At 41.8% G+C, this 26,174-nt stretch overlaps 1 protein-coding gene across 2 annotated transcripts; it reads right to left on the minus strand.

Moving 5' to 3' along the window:
- Positions 1 to 765: 765 nt before the first annotated feature.
- On the minus strand, positions 766 to 25,279 carry LOC129848875 (ceramide kinase-like). 2 transcript variants are annotated; one of them, XM_055915969.1, is made up of 14 exons: positions 24,684 to 25,279; positions 22,948 to 23,068; positions 22,174 to 22,240; positions 21,796 to 21,939; positions 16,497 to 16,760; positions 16,284 to 16,389; positions 4,263 to 4,408; positions 3,536 to 3,610; positions 2,965 to 3,117; positions 2,756 to 2,861; positions 2,552 to 2,637; positions 2,223 to 2,428; positions 1,859 to 2,070; positions 766 to 1,720 (listed from the first exon to the last, which is right to left on the minus strand). In XM_055915969.1, the coding sequence occupies exons 5-14, from the start codon at positions 16,630 to 16,632 to the stop codon at positions 1,528 to 1,530; spliced, it is 1,419 nt and encodes a 472-aa protein (XP_055771944.1). In that variant the 5' UTR covers positions 16,633 to 16,760; positions 21,796 to 21,939; positions 22,174 to 22,240; positions 22,948 to 23,068; positions 24,684 to 25,279; the 3' UTR covers positions 766 to 1,527. The 2 variants fall into 2 exon arrangements, with proteins under 2 accessions (XP_055771944.1, XP_055771945.1); XM_055915970.1 differs by having other exon boundaries at positions 1,132 to 1,720; positions 4,263 to 4,339; positions 24,684 to 25,278.
- Between the last annotated feature and the right edge of the window lie 895 nt (positions 25,280 to 26,174).

Consider the following 26,174-nt stretch of genomic DNA (forward strand, 5'->3'; position numbering starts at 1 on the left):
CTAGTACTAGCTGCAGTGTTAAGTCAATGGTACGAGGGAGTATACCAGACGTTTTAGGCAAAATCCCCACATCAGCATGACATCTAAACCAGAATGCATCACCACATCAGCATGACATCTAAACCAGAATGCATCACCACATCAGCATGACATCTAAACCAGAATGCATCACCACATCAGCATGACATCTAAACCAGAATGCATCACCACATCAGCATGACATCTAAACCAGAATGCATCACCACATCAGCATGACATCTAAACCAGAATGCATCACCACATCAGCATGACATCTAAACCAGAATGCAGCAAGAACAGCTCGACAGTGAGGGGTCGCACCAGCAAGACCAGCTCGACAGTGAGGAGTCGCACCAGCAAGGCCAGCTCGACAGTGAAGAGTCGCACCAGCAAGACCAGCTCGACAGTGAGGAATCGCACCAGCAAGACCAGCTCGACAGTGAGGCGTCGCACCAGCAAGACCAGCTCGACAGTGAGGCGTCGCACCAGCAAGGCCAGCTCGACAGTGACGAGTCGCACCAGCAAGGCCAGCTCGACAGTGAGGAGTCGCACCAGCAAGACCAGCTCGACAGTGATGAGTCGCACCAGCAAGACCAGCTCGACAGTGAGGAGTCGCACCAGCAAGGCCAGCTCGACAGTGAGGAGTCGCACCAGCAAGGCCAGCTCGACAGTGAGGAGTCGCACCAGCAAGACCAGCTCGACAGTGAGGGGTCGCACCAGCAAGACGAGCTCGACAGTGAGGAGTCGCACCAGCAAGGCCAGCTCGACAGTGCGGGGAAAAGACACACGGAACAGTGTGTGCAGAAGGCAATATGATACGCAGGACACCAAGCACTGCAAGTGCAACAAATACGCAACACTTTTCTAACAGCAACCTCAAACACCACAGCTCAGACACAACAGCAAATTAACATGGAATGACATCGCAGCAATGGCAGAAATAGCCTGCTGCGTCTATTTTAATGCTACCAAGTCACATGTTTCAGGGCATAAACTGTTGATACGCTACAATACATTGAGTTTTCAGTGTGACTCTAGCCCGTCTGGTGGTATACTGTAGCTATATAGGACATATTAAATGACCACATTAAGGTGACAGGCGAGCTGGCATCTGGTACCCATAGAGAGTGCTCTGGTTCATCCAATATCCTATCATCCACACAAATGTTTTCAAATTCATGCTTTTTAGGTGCAGGGAAATAACATCCAACAAGGCAAGCAGCTAGAATCATTCAAACATCCTTTAATATTGGGTTTATGTTTATAAATAAACAAAGCTTTGTACCAATTCTTCATAATTTGGAGCAGCGTACATTCCAACACGCGCAAACGGAAGTTCCACAAATGTTGAACAGCACGTTATGTGTTGGTTAACATCTCTTTATTGCAAAAGGATAGCAGGAAGGGGGTACATTCATTTAAGATTTTCATGATTTGTTCTTCGCTATAGTGGATAATGAACCTCTGTAAATGTACCAGCACTCTTTGACCTGTGAACTTGTGACCTCATTAGAGAAAGGTAGTGCACAGGGCTAAGGTAAGTGACAGCAGTGGCAGCCTTTGAAATTTTGTAGGACTGTTCCAGTGACTGATAGGGTAGGGCAGCGGAGGGACGAGGGGACCTAGAGTGCACACGAGGTCCTCAAACAAAGGCTGCTCTTCGATCCCTCGCGCAAACAGCTTGATCAACTGGCAGTGAACTCTGGCAGGGCAGAAGACAAAGAAAACATTGTCAGGGAAAAAAACTAAGGCATGAATTCAATTCAAATGTTGAAGACAGCACAGTGCAGGAAATAAACTTTTAGAAGTGTGTTATATTTCCATGTAGAGGGGTGCGTACCCGACTTCAATGGCAGCGTGGGGGAGGATCTCGCCGTCACAGTTCCAGCTGCTATAGGCAGGGCTGCAGCTGCAGGCCGGGTGGTCCCGGCAGATCTGGCTGAAGAGCTGCTTGCCGTTCTCCCTCAGGTCCAGCTCCGAGTCGTTTTGGCAGTGGCGCGGCGTGAAGCGGAAGCGCCGCACACGGTGCACCTCTACAAAGGTCATGTCAAACTGAAGGGGGGAGGAACAGAAGTGAGAAAGTGAAATCCCTGGTACAGGAAAGTGGCGAGTTAAACATCTCATGCAATCACTGCTATGGACCCGGGTTGGAGTACCCACAGAAATCAAGAAACCATTGCAGTAGCCCCATCCAGTGTGGTTACCTGGTCGTCTTTGCTGGTGTGGCGTAGCAGGAGGCGAAGGAAGTTGAATCGGGAGCACTTGCGAACGAGGATGAGGTCGGTGGTGCCGTCAGCGACCTGGGCGGCGGGGGACAGGCCCTTGGGGCTACGGGGACAGGCACAGCTCATACTGGCTGCGTTGACGGCCAGGAACTTCCCTCTGACCACCCCCCACCCCACTTCATATTCTGGGATAGAGCAGAAACAGATGTTCGGGCTTTGTGGTGAAAACATTGAGCAGGTTTCAGTAGAGACCCATAGCGTGTGGAGTTGAGGCCATATGTTAGTTCAGGCAGAGATACTGTACCTACCTCTGTCTGAGACATCTGGAGCCGTCTTGGATTCCTCTGGGGAATCCCCTGAATACAGCTGCCCGTTGCGCTGGCATATGAAGCACCTGGAAAGCAGGAATGGAGTTGGCTAGCCAAGTGAGCAATCTCCTTTGCACCATCTAGACAAACATGTAATACTAAACTACACAACAGGTTGTACGTGTCGTGTACAGTATAACATACCCAGCTCTACACCTGGTCTTGTCTTGCGGTGTTCCCAGTGTGTCAGTTGCTGGTAGAAAAGACACAGCCCCTTCATAGTGGTGATGTGTCAGGAACGTCTTAAAACCTGCACAAAACGACATCATGCCATTTCACTAGCAACAGCAACAGACTCCCGCAACAGTATGGTTGTATTTCCTAAAACAGCTAAAGCTACTCCTCTGACCCACCTGAAAAGTCATATCTGGCTGGTCCCATCCAGCGTTTCCTCTCGCTGTCTGCCAGCACGTCGCCGTAGAAACCGTATCCAAGCAGGGAGACGGAATACCTCAAGAATGTGTTGTTGTGATGGACCGAGCACACGTCCATTGGCTGGGAGTCTCCTGTGAAGACACGCACCCCCCAAGTCTAGTATGAGTGATCCTCCACAGATACTGTGTGTGTGGGGTACAGTGTCTTAAAGAGGTGTGATGACACACTATGTCCTTTTACTATAAAAAACACACCTGCACACCCATCCACCCACACTGACCTCCAGCAGTTTCCTCTTATCTCAAAATCTTTGAATAAGTTGGTCACGGCTGTCACTTGTTGGTCAGCGGAGTATGCCATAGCGATAACATAGAAGTGACAAACACGAGACATTTCTTTTCACAATGAATCTCCAGGAATGACCTGGAACAGTGATAAAGAATGCTTATGCTACTAGTCTGTGCTGTATAAAAATGTCAGCTACACTATTTTTAAAGGCAATTTAATTGGAAGTGCTGTTAATATTTCAATATAGATAACTGCACCCACCCACTATGACATGTAAAGCTGAGGTCACAGGGTCATTGATGCCGACAGTGGCATAGCAGATGCAGTCCGTTGAACCTGGATACCACACAAAACAAGACAATGATACATTATGTTCCTGCCTACACAGACAAAAGCTAGAAGTGTGTGTGTTTGTAATAATAATAATAATAATTTGGTGGGTGCTTAAAACTGTCCCCTCTCATACATGTACAAGTGTGTACTAACATGCATGCGTGTATTGGAAATGTTTTTGTTTTTTTTGTTGCATATCCCAACACCCTTGGAGAGTGGGATCACGGCCAGGGTGTGTGTGTGTGTGTGTGTGTGTAAGATGGAAAAATGGAACGCGGAAATCAACACAGACAGTGGAGTGTACATGAAATGGACCTCATGGTTGACATTAGTTTGTAAACATACGCAGTCATGTCATAAACTGGGCTATTGATGTGATCATTGCTGTGTAAACATAGTGGTATGTGTGTTTTTACTTTATTAGAATCCCAATAGCTGTTGCACATGCAGGAGCTACTCTTCCACATAAAACAAAATACATGACAGAGTACAGAATAGCTATAGACAAGAACATCGTTACATTAAATCAAAAATATTAAATATAAATAAGATTCTATATTGTCAAGACACCAAGAGAGGAGAATGCTTGCAGATGGCATGTATAGAATGTGTACATGCATGTGCTTGTGAATGTCTGCGTGTGGTCTTGACTAACCTGCGGGTATAATGTCGATGTGGAGACTACAGGGTACCAGCTTCTCCTCCGGGCTGTTCTGGTCCACTCCGTTATCCCTGTGTGTTCGAGAGACCAGGCCGTGAACTATCTCGCTGAACATGCTGTCCCCGCCCACACACACTACCCTGCATAGAGGTCAAAGTTCATGTAACAGAGGTCAGAACAACAAAACTGATCTTTTTGTTTGTCGTTTGAGATTAATATACTTGACCAGGGGTGTTTTTAGTTCAACTGTGATTGGTTGAATATGATTTAGTGACGTTTGAGCTGAAAACCAGACTACAAAGAGGTCTTTAACCCTTTCATACGTACCATCACACGGGTGTGATCGTTCTACAGTGGTCCCTGAAGCGTACGATCACACCCGTGTGATTAGAACACTCATTTAGAACGGCCAGTTTCGAATGACGCAACAATCAGCGTTTGAGCTGGCCACACTTTTTTTTTAGAAACTATTTACACAAACACAGTCCTTACAAAGTTATGTCCAGAATGTGAGCAGTTTATTTTTTGGATTCAATGTTCAGATATTCACAGATGTATATATAGCATAACACAATCATCCTAACCGGGAAAATGTAGGCTACAATAGTCCTAGCGCTAACTGAGGAAAGATTGACAAGCAGTCATATTTTCTAACTCTAGGCTGACATAAACTACAATATGAATTAGCTAATAGCAATTACTATGTATAATTAATCACATCACGGGTGAGCTCACCATTGATCGAAATAATTAGGTAAAACACTTTATAGAAATCGAAAGTAATCCGATGATTAGTTTCAGCGTGCAGCCATGCATTTTTCCTCACAGAAACCGAAGATAATAAGAGAAGACGAGATGAGTTTGGCCTATTTATAGTATGCGTGTTGAAGGGGTGTGTCATCTACCGTCGTTCACATCCCACCATTCATTTCCAGAAGTCCTCAAAGAATTTGTGAACTCTTACTCACCCCATTTTGTTATAACATCTTTGGTCAAACAGACGATTACGTGAAACCCAGAATGCATTGTATGTCAACAAACATGGCTACACAGCTGGAATTAGCTTAGCTCATCATAATCAGTACAACCTTCAAAAAAATTATTTTACACACATAATATGTGCCCATTACAATCTGTGCACGAATCGGAATGCATGATTTGTCACCTAGAATTGAAAACATGTGAATAAAACCGTAAATACACAAATAATTGCCACACAAAACATTTTCTGATAGTGATTTATTGATACAAGTGGCGCGTGCCGGTAGTCAAACACGTACCCTCTCACTCTGAGCCATTCAGTGTTGTTGTTTATGTATGTAGCTAGTGAGCTAAGCTGTAGCATTAGCAATGTCTTTCAAAAGGAGACAACTCACAAATGTGAAAATTCTGGAGATTTTTTTTTAAATTCTGACAATGAGTCTAAAAGTCAGGATTCAAATTCTGACAGTGACAGTGAGGAGCTGCCCTCCAACCTTGTAGCCATTGAGAACCCTGAATCTGAATTTCCCTTGTCCACTGACGAAGTACCAGTTCCCTTTGAAGATGCTGGTGGTGATGGAGGCAGACCGACAGTGGATGAAGTACAGGAGTTCTGTGGTAGCTGGAAGGCCACCAGTCATTTCATCCCTCCTGGCCCTGCCCAACTCACGCTGGGGCGACCGTTAAGGATATTTGGAACTCACGCATGAAAGGGTTAATTGAATTGAGAGAGAAACGGGGGATAAGGGGGAATAGACTCTGGGATTTTTGAAGATTATTAAAACTGGTTGCTCTTATACATTCTTATTGATGAACCAATGAATCAAACTGCTCTTGTTATTACCTTTGCGGGGGGAGGTTGTCTTATTCTGCTGGGCTGGAGGGGGCTGTGCAACCCCCTGTTGGCCCAAAGAGAAGATGGAATAATCTGAGAGAGAGATAAAGAAAATGATCCAAAACAAACATCAGCCATGTTTCCAAAAATAGACTTGAGTAAACATCAAACAGTTCTATTCCAATTGAGTACCAGAGCCTATAGTGTGCTTGTGTGCTCTGTCTGTACAGTATATCACAAAAGTGAGTACACCCCTCACATTTTTGTATATATTTGAGTATATCTTTTCATGTGACAACACTGAAGAAATGATTTGCTACAATGTAAGGTAGTGAGTGTACAGCTTGTATAACAGTGTAAATTTGCTGTCCCCTCAATAACTCAACACACAGCCATTAATGTCTAAACCGCTGGCAACAAAAGTGAGAATACCCCTAAGTGAAAATGTCCAAATTGGGCCCAATTAGCCATTTCCCTCTCAGGTGTGAATGGGGAGCAGGTGTGTTAAATTTGGTATCATCGCGCTCACACTCCCTCATACTGACTGGTCACTGGAAGTTCAACATGGCACCTCATGGCAAAGAACTCTCTGAGGATCTGAAAAAAAGAATTGTTGCTCTACATAAAGATGGCCTGGGCTATAAGAAGATTGCCAAGACCCTGAAATTGAGCTGCAGCACGGTGGCCAAGACCATATAGCGGTTTAACTGGACAGGTTCCACTCAGAACAGGACTCGCCATGGTCGACCAAAGACGTTGAGTGCATGTGCTCAGCGTCATATCCAGAGGTTGTTTTTGGGAAATCGACGTATGAGTGCTGCCAGCATTGCTGCAGAGGTTGAAGGGGTGGGGGGTCAGCCTGTCAGTGCTCAGACCATACGCCGTCCACTGCATCAAATTGGTTTGCATGGCTGTCGTCCCAGAAGGAAGCCTCTTCTAAAGATGATGCACAAGAAAGCCCGCAAACAGTTTGCTGAAGACAAGCAGACTAAGGACATGGATTACTGGAACCATGTCCTGTGGTCTGATGAGACCAAGATAAACTTATTTGGTTCAGATGGTGTCAAGCGTTTATGGCGGCAACCAGGTGAGGAGTAGAAAGACAAGTGTGTCTTGCCTACAGTCAAGCATGGTGGTGGGAGTGTCATGGTCTGGGGCTGCATGAGTGCTGCCGGCACTGGGGAGCTACAGTTCATTGAGGGAACCATGAATGCCAACATGTACTGTGACATACTGAAGCAGAGCATGATCCCCTCCCTTCGGAGACTGGGCCGCAGGGCAGTATTCTAACATGATAACGACCCCAAACACACCTCCAAGAAAACCACTGCCTTGCTAAAGAAGCTGAGGGTAAAGGTGATGGACTGGCCAAGCATGTCTCCAGACCTAAACCCTATTGAGCATCTGTGGGACATCCTCAAACGGAAGGTGGAGGCGTGCAAGGTCTCTAACATCCACCAGCTCCGTGATGTCGTCATGGAGGAGTGGAAGAGGACTCCAGTGGCAACCTGTGAAGCTCTGGTGAACTCCATGCCCAAGAGGGTTAAGGCAGTGCTGGAAAATGATGGTGTCCACACAATATTGACACTTTGGGCCCAATTTGGACATTTTCACTTAGGGGTGTACTCACTTTTGTTGCCAGCGGTTTAGACATTAATGGCTGTGTGTTGAGTTATTGAGGGGACAGCAAATGTACACTGTTATACAAGCTGTACACTCACTACCTTACATTGTAGCAAAGTGTCATTTCTTCAGTGTTGTCACATGAAAAGATATACTTTAATATTTACAAAAATGTGAGAGGTGTACTCACTTTTGTGATACACTGTATGTATGTCTTGCTCTGCCTCTCTATATCTCTCATCCTTTTTACCTATACCTCACTGTGCCATCAAATACTTTGTGAAAAGTCTGTCCCGCTCTATCCCCCTTCATGTTTTACCTTTCCACACCTCCAACGCTTTCATTTTTTGAAGCTTTTCATTCTTCATGTCTTCCAGTTCTCATACTTTCTTTCCTCTTCTCTTCCTCTCCAACTTTTTAATTTTTCCAAACATTTCATTCTTCATGTCTTCTGCTTTCATCCATGCAATTCATCCAAGCTGTAACAACCAATTATGCAAACTTCTCTTTATACTATAGATTGTGTAAATATTTTCTAAATGTTTATAGTATAGAACACTATGCTGTTAAATGTGTTATAAGACATTACTAATCAATTGAAACTCCTCAGTAATCAAGCGGAGGTTCGGTAATCCAGATTATACAGTTAAGATAAATTAACCCTTTCATGCGTGAGTTCCAAATATCTCTTAACGGTCGCCCCAGTGTGAGTTTTTTTATGCACGTGATGCTAGAATGTTCTCTCCATTCCAGAATGTTATTGACACGTGAGGTAACGTTACTCATTTTATAACCTTTATGGTGTTATAGTCAATCGTGCTTATGTAGCTACATTATTCTATTAGCTCTGTAAAACAATGCTAGTTGCGTCAGATAACTATTAGCTTGTGTTGTATTTTGAAGCTACCCTGGCTCTCTCTTCTCCTGTAGCTCCAAGGCATAGCGATTGGTCTCCTCTACTATGTTTCCCACCAGCTCCTCTGTCAGAAACAACTTGAAGCACTCTGCCTCAGTTGGAAATGGCAAGGGGCGTTGCATTCCAGACTGGGACTCGTCAAAGCAAACAGCAGGGCCAGGAGGGATGAAATGACTGGTGGCCTTCCAGCTACCACAGAACTCCTGTACTTCATCCACTGTCGGTCTGCCTCCATCACCACCAGCATCTTCAAAGGGAACTGGTACTTCGTCAGTGGACAAGGGAAATTCAGATTCAGGGTTCTCAATGGCTACAAGGTTGGGGGGCAGCTCCTCACTGTCACTGTCAGAATCCTGACTTTCAGACTCATTGTCAGAATTGTAAAAAATCTCCAGAATTTCCACATTTGTGAGTTGTCTCCTTTTGAAAGACATTGCTAATGCTACTGCTTAGCTCACTAGCTACATACATAAACAACAACACTGAATGGCTCAGAGTGAGAGGGTAAGTGGTTGACTGCCGGCACGCGCCACTTGTATCAATAAATCAATATCAGAACATGTTTTGTATGGCAATTATTTGTGTATTTACGGTTTTATTCACATGTTTTCAATTCTAGGTGACAAATCATGCATTCCGATTCTTGCACATTATGTGTGTAAAATACTTTTTTTGAAGGGTGTACTGATTATGATGAGCTAAGCTAATTCCAGCTGTGTAGCCATGTTTGTTGACATACAATGCATTCTGGGTTTCACGTAATCGTCTGTTTGACCAAAGATGTTATAACAAAATGGGGCGAGTAAGAGTTCACACATTTTAGGAGGACTTCCGGAAATTAATGGTGGGATGTGAACGACGGTAGATGACACACCCCTTCAACATACATACTATAAACAGAACAAACTTATCTCGTCTTCTCTTATTATCTTCGGTTTCTGTGAGGAAAAATGCATGGCTGCCTGCTGAAACTAATCATCGGATTACTTTCGATGTCTATAGTGTTTTACCTAATTATTTCGATCAATGGTGAGCTCACCCATAATGTGATTAATTATACATAGTAATTGCTATTAGCTAATTCATCATGTAGTTTATGTCAGCCGAGAGTTAGAAAATATGACTGCTTGTGTTAGGTCAATCTTTCCTCAGTTAGCGCTAGGACAAATGTAGCCTACATTTTTCCGGTTAGGATGATTGTGTTGTGCTATATATACTTCTGTGAATATCTGAACATTGAATCCAAAAATAAACTGCTCACATTCTGGACATCACTTTGTAAGGACTGTATTTGTGTAAATAGTTTCTGAAAAAAGTGTGGCCAGCTCAAACGCTGATTGTCATCATTCGAAACTGGCCGTTCTAAACGAGCGTTCTAAACGAGTGTTCTAATCACACGGGTGTGATCGTACGCTTCAGGGACCACTGTAGAACGATCACACCCGTGTGATGGTACGTATGAAAGGGTTCAAATGGATTTATTGGCATGGGAAACATAAGCAAGTGAAATAGATAATAAACAAAAGTGAAATAAACAATCAAAAATTAACAGTAAACATTACGTTCACAAAAGTTTCAAAGGAATAGAGACATTTAACCTGTCTAGGAATGGGGTGCCCCCCCACCCCCACTGAAAAGGCAGAGCCGCGAAATTCAAAACAAATATTTTTTTTTTAAATATTTAACTTTCACACATTAAAGTCCAATACAGCTAATGAAAGACACAGATCTTGTGAATCCAGCCAACATGTCCGATTTTTAAAATGTTTTACAGGGAAGACACAATATGTAAAGATGTAAATCTATTAGCTAAACACATTAGCATAATCCACCATCTTTTCTTTGTCCACCAACACCAGTAGCTATCACCAATTCGGCTAAACTAAGATATTGATAGCCACTAACCAAGAAAAAAGCTCATCAGATGACAGTCTGATAACATATTTATGCTATAGGATAGGTTTTGTTAGAAAAATGTGCATATTTCAGGTAGATGTCATAGTTTACAATTGCACCCACCGTCACAAATGGACTAGAATAATTACAATGAGCAACGTGTTTACCAAACTACTAATCAAACATTTCGTAAAAATACACAGCATACACTAATCGAAAGACACAGATCCTGTGAATACAGACAATATTTCAGATTTTCTAAGTGTCTTACAGCGAAAACACAATAAATCGTTATATTAGCATACCACATATGCAAACGTTACCAGAGCATTGATTCTAGCCAAAGAGAGCGATAACGTAAACGTCGCCAAAATATATTAATTTTTTCACTAACCTTCTCAGAATTCTTCAGATGACACTCCTGTAACATCGTATTACACAATCCATATACAGTTTGTTCGAAAATGTGCATATTTAGCCACCAAAATCATGTTTAGACAATGACAAAAGTTGCCCAGCTGGTCAGACAATGTCATGCGCCATATTAGACAGTGATCTAGCCGTATACATAAATACTCATAAACGTGACTAAAAAATATAGGGTGGACAGCGATTGATAGACAATTTAATTCTTAATACAATCGCTGATTTACATTTTTTTTAAATTATCCTTACTTTTCAATACAGTTTGCGCCAAGCGAAGCTACGTCAAACAAGATGGCGTCCTAAGCGATTAACATTTCTCGACAGAAACACGATTTATCATAATAAATTGTTCCTACTTTGAGCTGTTCTTCCATCAGAATCTTGGGCAAAGAATCCTTTCTTGGGTCTAATCGTCTTTTGGTCGAAAGCTGTCCTCTTGCCATGTCGAAATGCCCATTGCGTTCGGCATGAACTGGAACCGTGCCCAGAGATTCAGTGTCTCAGAAATAAATGTCCCAAAATCGAACTAAACGGAAATAAATTGCTATAAAACGGTTCAAATTAACTACCTTATGATGTTTTAAACTCCTATAACGAGTAGAAACATGACCTGAGAAATATAACTGGCTTCACTAGTGCTTGGAAAAAGTGCAGGTCGGTGTCCACCGCGCGCATGACGCATCTGGAAAAGAGTTCCTACCTACACGTGTTTTTGTTTTATAGGGGCTGTGATTGCGCAATCGATACCATTCAAATCGTCATCACGTAAAGGCATCCAGGGGAAGACGTAAGCAGTGTCTGTATGCTCATAGCAATAACAATGGCCTTTAAACTGACTCCAGATCAGGGGCCAAAATGTGTGAAATCTGACTCCATGTCAGGGAAATTGCTGTAGAATGAGTTCTGTTCCACTCAGACAAAATTCCAACGCCTATAGAAACCAGAGACTGTTTTCTATCCAATAATAATAATAATATGCATATTGTACGATCAAGAATTTAGTAGGAAGCCGTTTAAAAAATTACACGATTTACATAAATAGTGACAACAGCACCCCCTAGCCTCAACAGGTTAATGTTGTTCTGGAATTGATTTGCACTTTTCGCACACAAGTACATTAATCTCTAGGAGACAGAACGCGTCTCCTTCCTGAGTGGTATGACGGCTGCGTGGGCCCATGGTGTTTAGACTTGCATACTATTGTTTGTACAGATAAACGTGGGTACCTTCAGGCATTTTGAAATTGCTCCCAAGGATGAACCAGACTTGTGGAGATCTACAATTGTTTTTCTGAGGTCTTGGCTGATTTCTTTTCATTTTCCCATGATGTCAAGCAAAGAGGCACTGAGTTTGAAGGTAGACCTTGAAATACATCCACAGGTACACCTCCAACTAACTCAAATTATGTCAATTAGCCTATCAGAAGCTTCTAAAGCATGACATCATTTTCTGGATTTTTCCAAGCTGTTTAAAGGCACAGTCAACTTAATGTATGTAAACTTCTGATCCACTGTAATTGTGATACAGTGAATTATAAGTGAAATAAACAATTGTTGGTAAAATTACTTGTCATGCACAAAATAGATCCCCTAACTGACTTGCCAAAAGTATAGTTTGTTAACAAGAAATTTGTGGAGTGGTTGAAAAATGAGTTTTAATGACTCCACCCTAAGTGATATGTAAACTTCCGACTTCAACTGTATGTGGTGTTGAGGGACAATGGGGGTGTTTGTGCTGGAGAATGCAACTTCATTACACTTGTATTGAGAAAGCTTACTAGACAGAGTTGATCTGTGTCATGCAGTGTTGGGCTTCATTAGGCCTCCTCTGCCATGCTGTGGCTGCGTTTACACTGCACTTCCCACAGTTCTGCATTTGCACCACACATACCAAAGTCCGTAGGGGTGATTGATAGGGCCCCACAGCTCCTAGTGGAGAAATGCACAATTGTGTTCTACATCACCCACTTAGTATGATATGTTATATCCTTTTTGGGGTTTGTCAACAAAATGGGTCACAGGCCAGCATTTGGTGTCACTGAAGGTCCTTTCAGATAAAAAGGGAACACACTGGCTTGGGTGAGTATAGAGTTTCCATTATTGGAAATTGATGAAAAAAATGTATCACTAGCCACTTTAACCTGTCTAGGACACACGTTCCCGCTAATGGTCGGTTTACATTGGTGCCATGTTCAGAAATGCCTCCAAAATATCCGAAGTAATTACAGAGGGCCACGTCATAAAACAGAAATACTCATCATAAACTTTGACGAAAAAAGCATACCATGCAATAATCTGAGACGGCGCTCAGAAGTAACAATATTTCTCCGCCATGTTGGAGTCAACAGAAATACGAAATTACATCATAAATATTCCCTTACCTTTGATGATTTTTCATCAGAATGCAGTGCAAGGAATCCTAGTTCCGCAATAAATCGTTGTTTTGTTCGATAATGTCCATTACTAGTGTCCAATTAGCTACTTTTGCTAGCACGTTTAGTTCACATGTCCAAAAGCTGGCGCTGGTCCAGGCAAACTCGGACGAAAACTTCAACAAGTTATATTCCAGGTTGAATAAACTGGTCAAACTAAGTAGAGAATTAATCTTCAGGATGTTATCATATATATCCAATAACGTTCCAACCGGAGCATTCGTTTTTGTGTACAGAGTAATGGAACGCAAGGCGATATCAAGAGTAATGTGCGTAACCAGGAACTGACATTATGCCAGACCACTGACTCGAATAGCTGCCACCCGGTCCCGCTTCATTCCACGTTCTACTGACTGTTGACATATAGTGGAAGGCGTAGGAAGTGCAAACAGATCCATATCTTACTGGGATGTGAAAAGGCGATGAGTTGAAAATCAACCAGCCCCAGAATTTCCACTTCCTGTTTGGAAGTTTGCCTGCACTATTGAGTTTTGTTATACTCACAGACATAATTCAAACAGTTTTAGAAACTTCAGAGTGTTTTCTATCCAATAGTAATAATAATATATATTAGCATATATATGCATATATTAGCATCTGGGACAGAGTAGGAGGCAGTTCACTCTGGGCACGCTATTCATCCAAAAGTGAAAATGCTGCCCCCTATCCCTAAAAGGTTTTAAACAATGCCACTTAATATAATAATGTTTACATACCCTACATTACTCATCTCATATGTATATACACTGTACTCTATATCATCTACTGCATCTTATGTAATACATGTCTCACTAGCCACTTTAAACTATGCCACTTTGTTTATGTTAGAGCCGATTTGGGCATATTTTGTATAAAAGACTGAACATACTGAGCTCCATGTACATTTGTGTAAATATATTAAATATTAATGTATATGATGAAATATTAGGTACGTACCTTTATGATTTATTTACCGGATTGAGATATATTCATTTGTTATTAGTGTAACTCAGTTTTTGGCCCCCCCTCTTGCCCATTCATTGTACTGTGTAAATTGTGTTAGTATAAAGGCAGGAAGTTGGGCCTTCGGGGGGAGGAGTCCTTGCTAGATGCGGGAGCGGTATAGTTTTTTGACCATATAGACATATAGACATACAGACATACAGAAAGACAGACAGGTCATATTATATTATGTATTTGCATTTCAAGTAATCTCTGCTTTAAGTTGATTGGAGAATACCTTTTGTTAGATAAGAATAAACATTTTTTGTTGCACTATATCCCTGGATCTCATTGAATGTTTGGCCGTTTGGAAACGTTAAGTGTGGACTGTATGCGTCCGAAACAACCCCGCTTCAGGCTTGGGCAGTGGCTATGGTAAAGAGGAAAGGAAGCCACTACAGTTTACATACCCTACATTAGTCATCTCATATGTATATACTGTATTCGATACCATCTACTGCATCTTGCCTATGCCGTTCTGTACCATCACTCATTCATGTATCTTTATGTACATATTCTTTATCCCTTTACACTTGTGTGTATAAGGTAGTAGTTGTGGAATTGTTAGGTTAGATTACTTGTTGGTTATTACTGCATTGTCGGAACTAGAAGCACAAGCATTTCGCTACACTCGCATTAACATCTGCTAACCATTTGTATGTGACAAATAAAATTTGATTTGATTTTGAGTTGTGAGCTTTGGAGACATGCTACTACTGTAGCTTTCATCGACTTGGTAAAGCCCTGAATCGAGGTCATTCCTCCCACTAAGTTAATAGACTTGCTTTTTCAAATATATTTTACACTAATAAATTGCTTTCATTTGTGGCCCAAAATACGTTTATGTTTGTGGTGATTTAAACTGATACATCTTTTCCAATAGTAAAGTCTTACTGATTCCCCCATTTTTATGTAAGTTTCAAATAGTAGCCTAGCAGTAAAAGAGGTGAGCCAGCAACTGGAGGGTTACCAGTTCGAATCCCGGGTCAGACGCAAAGAAGTGAGCTAGTAACCAGAGGGTTGCTGGTGTGAAATCCTAGATACCATTGCCTGCCGTTGTGCTCTTGAGCAAGGCACTTAATCCCCCACAACAGCAACGCCCAGTGTGGCAGCCTCCTGCACCTCTCCTAAACCTGTGTATGTACACTGAGTATACCAACAATTAAGAACACCTTTCTAATATTGAGTTGCAACCCCCTTTTACCCTCAGAACAGCCTCAATTTGCTGGGGGAGGACTCTACAAGGTGTTGAAAGTGTTCCACAGGGATGCTGACCACTGTTGACTCCAATGCTTCCCATAGTAGTGTCAAGTTGGCTGGATGTCCTTTGAGTGGTGGACCATCCTTGATACACACAGGTAACTGTTGAATGTGAAAAACACAGCAGGATTGTAGTTCTTGACACAAATCGGTGCACCTGCTTGGCACCTACTACCATACCCCGTTCAAAGGCACTTCAATCTTTGGTCTTGCCCATTCACCCTCTGAATGGCACACATACACAATCCATGTCTCAGTTGTCTCAAGGCCTAACAATCCTTCTTTAACCTGTCTCCTCCCCTTCATTTAGACTGATTGAAGTGACATCAATAACGGATCATAGCTTTCACCTGGTCAGTCTATGTCATGGAAATAGCAGGTGTTCTTAATGTTTTGTATACTCAGTGCTTGTATTTCGGAGGGCTTGGGTTAAAAGCGGAAGTCAAATTTCAGTTGGACCTTGTGTGTAATTGCTCAATAAAGTGGAGCAGTCTTGGATTCCTCTGGGGAATTCCCTGAATATAGCTGCCCGATGTGCTGGCATATGAAGCACCTGGAAAGCAGGAATGGAGTTGGCTAGCCAAGTGAGCAATCTCCTTTGCACCATCTAGACAAACATGTAATACTAAACTACACAACAGGTTGTACGTGTACAGTATTACATACCCAGCTCTACACCTGGTCTTGTCTCGCGGATTTCCGGGTATGTCAGTTGCTGGTAGAAAAGACACAGCCCCTTCATAGTGGTGATGTGTCAGGCACGTCTTAAAACCTGCACAAAACGACATCATGCCATATCACTAGCAACAGCAACAGACTACCGTAACAGTCCCAAAGGTTGTATTTCCTAAAACAGCTAAAGCTACTCCTCTGACCCACCTGAAAAGTCATATCTGGCTGGTCCCATCCAGCGTTTCCTCTTGCTGTCTGCCAGCACGTCACCAGAGAAACCGTATCCAAGCAGGGAGACGGAATACCTCAAGAATGTGTTGTGATGGACCGAGCACACGTCCATTGGCTGGAAGTCTCCTGTGAAGACAGGAGTCTAGTATGAGTGATCCTCCACAGATCCAAGCAGGGAGACGGAATACCTCAAGAATGTGTTGTGATGGACCGAGCACACGTCCATTGGCTGGAAGTCTCCTGTGAAGACAGGAGTCTAGTATGAGTGATCCTCCACAGATACTGTGTGTGTGGGGTACAGTGTCTTAAAGAGGTGTGATGACACACTATGTGCTTTTACTATAAAAAAAAGCACACCCATCCACCCACACTGACCTCCAGCAGTTTCCTCTTATCTCAAAAGCTTTGAATAAGTAGGTCACGGCTGTCACTTGTTGGTCAGCTGAGTGTGCCATAGTGATAACATAGAAGTGACAAACACGAGACATTTCTATTCACAATGAATCTCCAGGAAAGACCTGGAACAGAATGCAGAATGCTTATGCTACTAGTCTGTGCTGTAAATAATACGTTCGATAAATCGAACGTATGCATCAAATTGTATGAGTGGATTTGACAGAAAGTAGCAAAATATGAATGTAGATGTTTTTTTTGCACACATTCAGTAAAAATTTGGGATTACATAAAAACAGTTTGATTGCATAATTTCTTTACATTTTTTATTTCTTTATTTGCCAAGTATATTATTTATTCGATGACATCCTCAAATGAATTGTGAGAGCCTATAATATAATTTCCCTCCAAAATGCAGTTTTGGAGCGAAATGCAATAATAAATAGTCAAGATAGGCAGAGTAGGCTCTTTCAACAATGAGACCAACGTTGAGGAAGGTGGTATGACTATTTCTTTCACACACACCTCATTGGCTAGGTTAGCAAGCTAGGTTAGCTAGCTAGCTAACGCTAACTAGCCACATCTAGCACAAGCTCACTACTAAACTGACCTGGCAATCCTACTATCGTGGACACTTGTCTCCAAGCAGCATTTTTTGTGTTTATGTCCCTGTAGCTGTCAGCAGTTGTGTCAAAAAGACACGGTTTTGAGGATACTGCGAAAATGACTCTCTCCTCCATGTGTCCAACCGCATGCAACCATTTGCAAAAGGTACCTGCATCAGTATAGTTGCCTAGTTGCACAAAATGTTATGCAGCAGTGATGCAATGACGCAGTCGGTGTGTTCGAAGCGTTAGCTGTTGCACATGCAGGAGCTACACTTCCACATAAAACAAATTATACGACAGACTACAGAATAGCTATAGACAAGAACATTGTTACATTAAATCCAAAATATTAAATCTAAATAAGAGGATCACGTGACCCCTGAACGAGATGGCCGCATGAACTAGGAGCTCCGCACAAGTAGTTTCCAATTCTTAATCTTACCCCCACTTCAAGTTTAAACTCATTTAGCTTTAGTCAAAAAGTCATGGCGGCTACAAAAGGCGACACTACAGGTGACATTTTTACCCGGACTCGAGCATTAGCGACGGAAAAAGCCTCCAAGAAGCAGCTAGCTTCAGAAACAGCTAGCGCAAGAGGACCCTTAAATCTATTGACATGGAACTGCCATGGTCTAGGTCATGCAATAAAACGGAAAAAGATACTATGTGCTCTAAAAAAGGAAAAAGCAGACATCGCGCTATTGCAAGAGACACACCTCTGTGATGCTGAACATGCCAAACTCCGCAGAGCTTGGGTGGGACATGTGTATTTCTCATTCTTTCAAATCCAACAGTAGAGGTACGCCTTTGTCCAACTCTGCTTTGACCTCTGCAAAAACATCGAGGTCACAGAGCTGGAAATTCAACACCTCCATGCTATCAAACGAAGCATTCCATACATTGGTAACTACATGGATAGACAACTACACACAAGACAACAAAGAATCTCCTGTTTCTCCGGCGACAATGTGGGACGCTGCTAAAGCCACACTAAGAGGTCATCTAATTGCATATGCTTCCTCTAAGAAAAAAGCAATGGAAGCACACAGGCTAGATCTGGAGGGGGAGCTGGAACACTGTGAAAAAGTACATAAACAATCCCCAGACAGCACCTCCTGGAGTCAACATAAAGCAGCCAAAGCCAAACTGAATTTGGACTATACTCGGGAGATTTAAAAAAAAGTTCTCTTAACTAAACAGAAATACCATGAGTAAAACAATAGGCCATGTAGATTACATGCTTATCAATTTAAAAAAGAGCAGTCAGAGCGTACAATTATGGCTATCCAAACAGCAGAGGACGAGGTCACATATGACCCAAAAAATATCAATTTAACTTTTCATGATTTTTACTGCAAACTATATACCTCTGAGAGAAAACACACGGAGGCAGAACTCCACTCCTTCCTAGAGGGAATCTCGCTACCTAAACTATCAGAGACCGACCAAGAAGATCTCAACTCCCCCTTCACTCCTGAGGAGGTCCAGGAGGCAATCACCTCCATGCCACCTAACAGGTCCCCAGTCCCAGATGGATTCTCCAGAGAGTTCTACAAAGCTTTTTAGCCCCAGCTTAGCCCTATTTTCATGCCAATGCTGGAGGATTTTTGCAAAAACGGAGTTCTCCCAGAATAAATGCACACAGCTCGCATTACAGTGTTGCTCAAAAAAGACAAGGACACCATATCCTGCTCCTCCTTCCGGCCCATAAGCTTGTTGGATTCCAAATTGCTCGCCAAAAGACTAAACACTCTTCTTCACAAAATAATAAAAGTGGACCAAACTGGATCTACGAGACAGATACTCTTCTGACAACATTCGCCGTCTTTTTGATATTATTGATCAAGTAAACGCACAGAAGACCCCTGTCCTGCTGGCTTCACTGGATGCTGAGAAGGCGTTCGACAGGATGGAGTGGCGCTTTCTGTTCTCAGTCTTAGAAAAGTTCAATATGGGCCCAAACTTTATTAAATGGATCAAATCACTATACTCTCATCCAAATGCCATGGTGACTACTAACGGACCAAACTCTGACAGATTCCATTTGGGATGGGGCACAAGACATGGGTGCTCGCTGTCCCCCCTGCTCTACTTGTTGGGGGCGGAGCCTCTGGCAGAGTTGATAAGGAGCAATCCAAGTATTATAGGTGTTCCTGCAGGCGGCCTGCAGCACAAGATTTCGCTTTACGCGGATGATGTCTTGATCTACATATCCAACCCTGAGAAATCCCTTCCTCCCATTTTAGACACAATTGCTCAGTAAGGCACGTTTCCAGGTTCTAAGATTAATTTTAACAAATCCACTGTCTGCCCTCTCAATATTACACTCACCAGTTCTATGAAGACACTATGTCCATTCCAATGGAAGACACAGGGGTTTCAATACCGTGGGATATTCATAACACCAGATCTGAATAGGCTTTTCAAGGAGAATTATCTTCCACTCCTGGATCGAATCAAGAACGATCTCCAAACCTGGATCTCCCTCCCAATTAGCTTAGTAGGAAGAATTAATGTCATCCGTATGAACATCCTCCCTAGACTGAACTATTTATTTCAGATGCTACCATGCTACCTCCCAGCTTCCTCTTTCAAAAGAATTAACCAAAGCATCACCAAAATTTATATGGGGCAATAAAAAACCTAGGATCAAGCTCTCCACTCAATCGAAAGCTGAATCTAAGGGCGGTCTTGCCCTTCCCTCCCTTCAATTGTACTACTGTTCTGCCCAAATCCGCAACATGCTAACATGGATCACAACAGACAAGAGTCAACGTGGATCCAGATAGAAGCCCAATCCTGTGGTTCATTGCCACTAAGCTCAACTATATTCATTAATAACTTTAGTGAAGTGGGCAACATAGCCAAAACCTTTGTGATTTACAGCACCCTACTAGCGTGGAGGGACTGTAAGAAATACCTGGGCATTTCCTCCCAAAAATGTTCTCACTCGCCTATAGTAGGCAACCCAGACTTGCCAAAAGCCCTGAGGGATGCCAACTTTAATCTTTGGCATACTCTAGGAATCAGGACCTTTTCAGACCTATTTCATCAGAAGACCACTACACTGAAATCCTTTCAAGAGCTCTGCAGTGAATTCAATGTGCCAAGATCCCTTTTTTTTTTATATCTTCAAACTAGACATGTCATTTCCTCATTTACTTCCAAGAGGGGGTTTAGAACTCAGTTGAATGAAGTTGAAACCCTTCTTGCCACAGCACAATCCATTAAAGGCAAAATATCTTATATCTATAGACTCCTTTCTGAGAAAGGAGGCTCTTCCTTTGAAAATAATCTGGGAAAAGGACCCTGGTCTGACTATCAGTGATGAGTTATGGGCGGAGGTATGCGACAGGGTATACTGCTCCTCTACTAATGTAAAAATGAAAGAATCTAATTACACATTTTTGTACAAATTTTATTACACTCCCTTGAGACTCCATAGAATGAAAACAGACATTTCTCCTAACTGTAAAAGATGTACCTCTGAAAGTGGAACCTATATGCATGTATTTTGGAGCTGTAGAAAGATTGCCAGATTTTGGCAATCTATACATACTGCTGCACAGAAAATACTAGATGTACAGTTTGATATGACCCCGTGTATCTATCTTCTTAATGCCCAGCAGGACTTTGTTCTTGATCCTGACAGAGAAAAGTTGCTTATGACCATTACATACTTTGCTAAGAAATGTATTCTTCTATTGTGGGCCTCTAGTACCTCTCCTACATTTAAAATGTGGATTGACCAGATTGTTGACTTTCTCCCTCATGAAAAGCTCACTTTTGACCTACACAAGAGACAGCCCAAGTTTGATAGACTCTGGTCTCCACTACTCAACTATATTTCAAATTGGACAGAGCGAATGGGGTGATCAGGGAGATGAGCAGATGCGTGTTGTGTAAGGTGCTGTAAAATCTAAAAACTAATTATTGGCGTCATCTCAGCTAAGGCTGGAAATAGCTAATAAAGAACCTTGATAGTGCTGCTGCAAGTTCTATATTTTACATTTTGTAATAATTATTCTTTGTGTATATATATATAACAATTTTTTATTAATTTTTTTTTTTTTTTAGTCTGTCACATCTGTGAATGTGGAATGTGTTTGGTTGGTTGATTGAAAAACAAACTTTAAATTGAAAAAAAAAAATATATATATATATATATAAATAACATTCTATATTGTCAAGACACCAAGAGAGGAGAATGCTTGCAGATGGCATGTATAGAATGTGTACGTGCTTGTGAATGTCTGCGTGTGGTCTTGACTAACCTGCGGATATAATGACGATGCGGACACTACAGGGTACCAGCTTCTCCTCCGGGCTGTTCTGGTCCACTCCGTTATCCCTCTGTGTTCGAGACCAGGCCCTGAACTATCTCGCTGAACATGCCGTCCCCGCCTACACACACCACTCTGCATAGAGGTCAAAGGTCATGTAACACAGATGTCAGAACAACAAAACTGATCTTTTTGTTTGTCGTTTGAGATTAATACACTTGACCAGGGGTGTTTTTAGTTCAACTGTGATTGGTTGAATATGATTTAGTGACGGTTGAGCTGAAAACCAGACTACAAAGAGGTCTTTAAAACAGACCTTTGATTACTATAGCGACAATGACATTGAGAACATCTCCATCCTCGACTCACCCATCATATTTCTTTAACTCCGCCTCTGTCTTCAGGTGGTCCCTGGCATGATTGGCATGCTCTGTAACTATGACAACAAATGACCAGGAAAGAGTTAGACGTCTTAGCATGCTTCACGTTTGTCTTTCAAGTGCTTCCTGTAGTTGGGATACACTTGAAATGTCAACTTGAACAGGTTAACAATTGATTCATTTATATCGCATTATGTTTTCCTAATTTGTTGCATAAATTGATATTTTGGACTTAAGGCGTAATCATTCACTCACTTGGAGCAATATATCGACTAAGCATTTTCCATAAAGAAGTCTGAGATTGCAGAAGTCCTAAAGTATACATTTTCTCTTCTCTAATTGTTAGACATTGAAACAATTTGAAGCTAAAGGAATAGTTTGATTTTATGTGCAAACATTTTCACACCCACCTTAGATGTTTTATATATCTTTTTTTACAATTGTTCAAATACTGTATCAATATTTTGATATCAACCCAAGCAGCTGTATAGTTAAATGCAATTCGTCAAAATATATGACTTTGACAAATGTTCAGTCTTTCGCTAGTCTGAGAAGTAAACGGGATGTAAAGGAATCCAGTATTCAACGACCATCATCCTTTCCAATGAGGAACTAGGATGATAGATGGCGGCCGTAAATGATGTCATATTCCTGTGCGGCCTGAGAGAGCTTGTGCCCATTTGCCTAGAGTGAACAATTTGACTTGGCCCATAAAGACTCATCTATTATTAAATCATGTTTAATGTCTTTGGCAGGCACTCACCAATCACGTCCGTGGAGATGGAGGCACAGGCGAAGAGAGGCGAGACTTTCTGCTCATAAATGCACTTGCTGCTTGCCCCCATAAGGGTTGATGTACACCAGCAAATGCTTGGGTCTGCTAGCTGCAAAAAGTCAAGTGAAAGCAATAGTACTGAACAATTAGTGCTCTTTGAGGTCGGTTTGGTTTCGGTTAGATTATTGAAAAAATAATCACGGTTTTCGCTAATGTATTTAATGCTTTAAAAATGAAATAACTGCCAAAACATTGAACATATTCCATCGTCTCTGTCAGGTCCACATTGGTAGACGTCAATAGAAAAATAGGAAATGACTATGAAATCAAATATCAGTTGTGTATATTAATTCCTTATTTTTCATTTCTTAAAGTAATCTCATCTCTACTCAGGTAGTAGCAGTCAGCGAGCCAAAACTAACGTTCTCTGTGCTCCCCATACTGTACTGTCTAGTCATTCTATTTAGGTAGCCTATGTTGCAGACCTGTCTGACGAAATCATTTAACTAGTTCTTCAAAGTAGATAAGGCATACTTTCAAAATGTCTCTGTCCCTCTAAGCATACATTTTTTTTCCATCCGGGATGAAATAGCAGTCAGATGTCTTTTTGTCCTGTATTGTCCTGTCCCGTATATATATATACGGGATATATATATATATATATATATATATATATATATATACACCTATCTTTTATATATGTATTTTTTCCAAAAACTCAACTTCAAAACGCTTTCCTGCAACCCGCCTCACTAATTACAAAAAAAGTATTATTTACCTCAAATCTGAAAATCCACAATAGAAGCTAGCCAGATTACTGGCTAACGTTAGTATTTCAGCTAACCACGGTTTGTGGTCATCAGCTATTCCTTTAGTTCTATCGCCACTTTAATATATCGCCACTTTTGTACAACGCGACTCAGACCAGAACATACTGAACCTATTTGTATCCATATCCCTGGGTTTCAACTGCAAGCTCTGGACATTTACACCTGGATCTCGCAGCTAGCTAGCTGCAAACCGTGTGTCTATTGGCTTACGTTGATCCCGGAGCTAACATCAATTATTCTGGAGCTAGCCAGCTGAAGAGTTCCATCAGCCACTCCAGGGCTACTATCACCTATCGGGACACGTTTTACTACCAATGCGGAGCCCCACAGGGCCTTCACGACTGACTACCGACGTTATCCGCCCGAGGGAGTTAACCAACTGCCACCTCCGTCGCGACCTTACCTGAACGCTCATCTGGGGCCCGCTAATCATTAGCTGTCTTATCGGCTGCTATCTGAATAAGTCTATCGGACAATTTTTATGGGTCACTATATAACTATATCGATTTTGCCAATTGGATTGATCCCCTCTACCACACAGAACCCCACTAATCTACCGACGGAGACGCACGAGGCAGCAAAAAACAGACCTCCATCCTATGCTAGTGTTGCGTGGTTCATTCTGCGTTGTGTACTTTTAATTGGGACGCTGCCACAACTGACGGTCTGCTAGTTGAAATCTTTTTATTTGCCCTGCACACGAAGAGACAACACACATTATGTTAACCCTTGGCGCAGTCACAGCTCTCAGGCACCTTGCTAGCCGAAGGTCAGGCAAAAGAGCGCCAAAAGGAAATAACAGGTGCTGCGTGTACACATTTGATGCACAACAGCACACCATACAATACAAGTAAAATTACACAGAACATAATTCGGACAAAATTAAAGACATACCTGCACACGAAGAGACAACACACATTATGTTAACCCTTGGCGCAGTTACAGCTCTCAGGCACCTGCGCGATCACATGGACACTCACTCAAACACGTCCCAAGTACTCACAAGTTACAATAGATAACAAGTTTCACAAAGCTCGCTAACTAGGGTAACATAAATCTTTATATTATCCACATTGTAACAAACTTATGGTTGCAAAACAGTACATTGTGTAACATTATGACGGTTTTATATTAAACAATTTCGGAGCCAAAGACAACATACCTTGCTAGCCGAAGGTCAGGCAAAAGAGAACACTTAAGTGGTATGGAAATACAGATAACCCGCGATGGGCCAAACCAAAATATACAAAACTTTTACAATCACATGTATGTACAATATTGATATGAAAAAGTGTTTGTACACCAAATAAAAACATTAGCTATGCAGCTGTAATTAAATTAAATAAAAAACTGAATTATTATTATTATTATCAAATTATTAACATCCCCTCTTGACCTGGCCTATTTGAATTGGTCCTTGTGTGCAACTTGGTGCATAATCTAGGGGTACAACATCACACTGCTACACTAGCTTGCTACCGATAGCCAGCTACCCGGCCAGCAGTCTGAATCGCCGTGACCCCAACCAACCTCTACTCACTGGACCCTTATGATCACTCGATTAAGCATGCCCCTCCTTAATGTCAATATGCCTTGTCCTTTGTTCTGTTTAGTGTTTATTGGCTTATATAAAATAAATGCAAATTAATTACTTAAATCATACAATGTGATTTTCTGGATTTTTGTTTTAGATTCCGTCTCTCACAGTTGAAGTGTACCTATGTTAAAAACTACAGACCTCTACATGCTTTGTAAGTAGGAAAACCTGCAAAATCATCAGTGTATCAAATACTTGTTCTCCCCACTGTACATACACACACAGATTTTCCAACAATTGTTGACAGACCGATTATTTCATTTATAACTCCCTGTATCACAATTCCAGTAGGTCAGAAGTTTACATACACCAAGTTGACTGCATTTAAACAGCTTGAAAAAATCCCGAAAATTGTGTCATGGCTTTAAAAGTTTCTGATTGACTCAAATCATGTCAATTAGCCTATCAGAAACTTTTAAAGCCATGACACAATTCTGTAGTGTCTGTAGTTGTACACAGTGAAGCATTGAGGATGAGTAATTGCGTTCTTAGAGTGATGTCATAATGGATCATGCGGTCATAAGAAGATAGAATCCTCTTGCTATTAGGCTAGAATCTTAGGTGGGAGAACATTCCTAGAGAAGGTTAGTTGGAGACGGTCATCATATTAGTAAGTCATGTTTATACATTTTTTAGTACATTTTTAGTAAGTCATGTTTATACATTTTTCCAAAAGTTATGGTGAATCTACTATAATGGAGAGGACGGTTTTAGGCAAATATGATAGAAATCCTTAGCCTACTGCGAGTATCTAACTCCTGTCTTATGTTTAAATTAATATTTTCTTG

This window comes from Salvelinus fontinalis, unplaced genomic scaffold (genome assembly GCF_029448725.1).
Source record: "Salvelinus fontinalis isolate EN_2023a unplaced genomic scaffold, ASM2944872v1 scaffold_1249, whole genome shotgun sequence".
In the NCBI taxonomy this organism is placed as follows: domain Eukaryota; kingdom Metazoa; phylum Chordata; class Actinopteri; order Salmoniformes; family Salmonidae; genus Salvelinus; species Salvelinus fontinalis.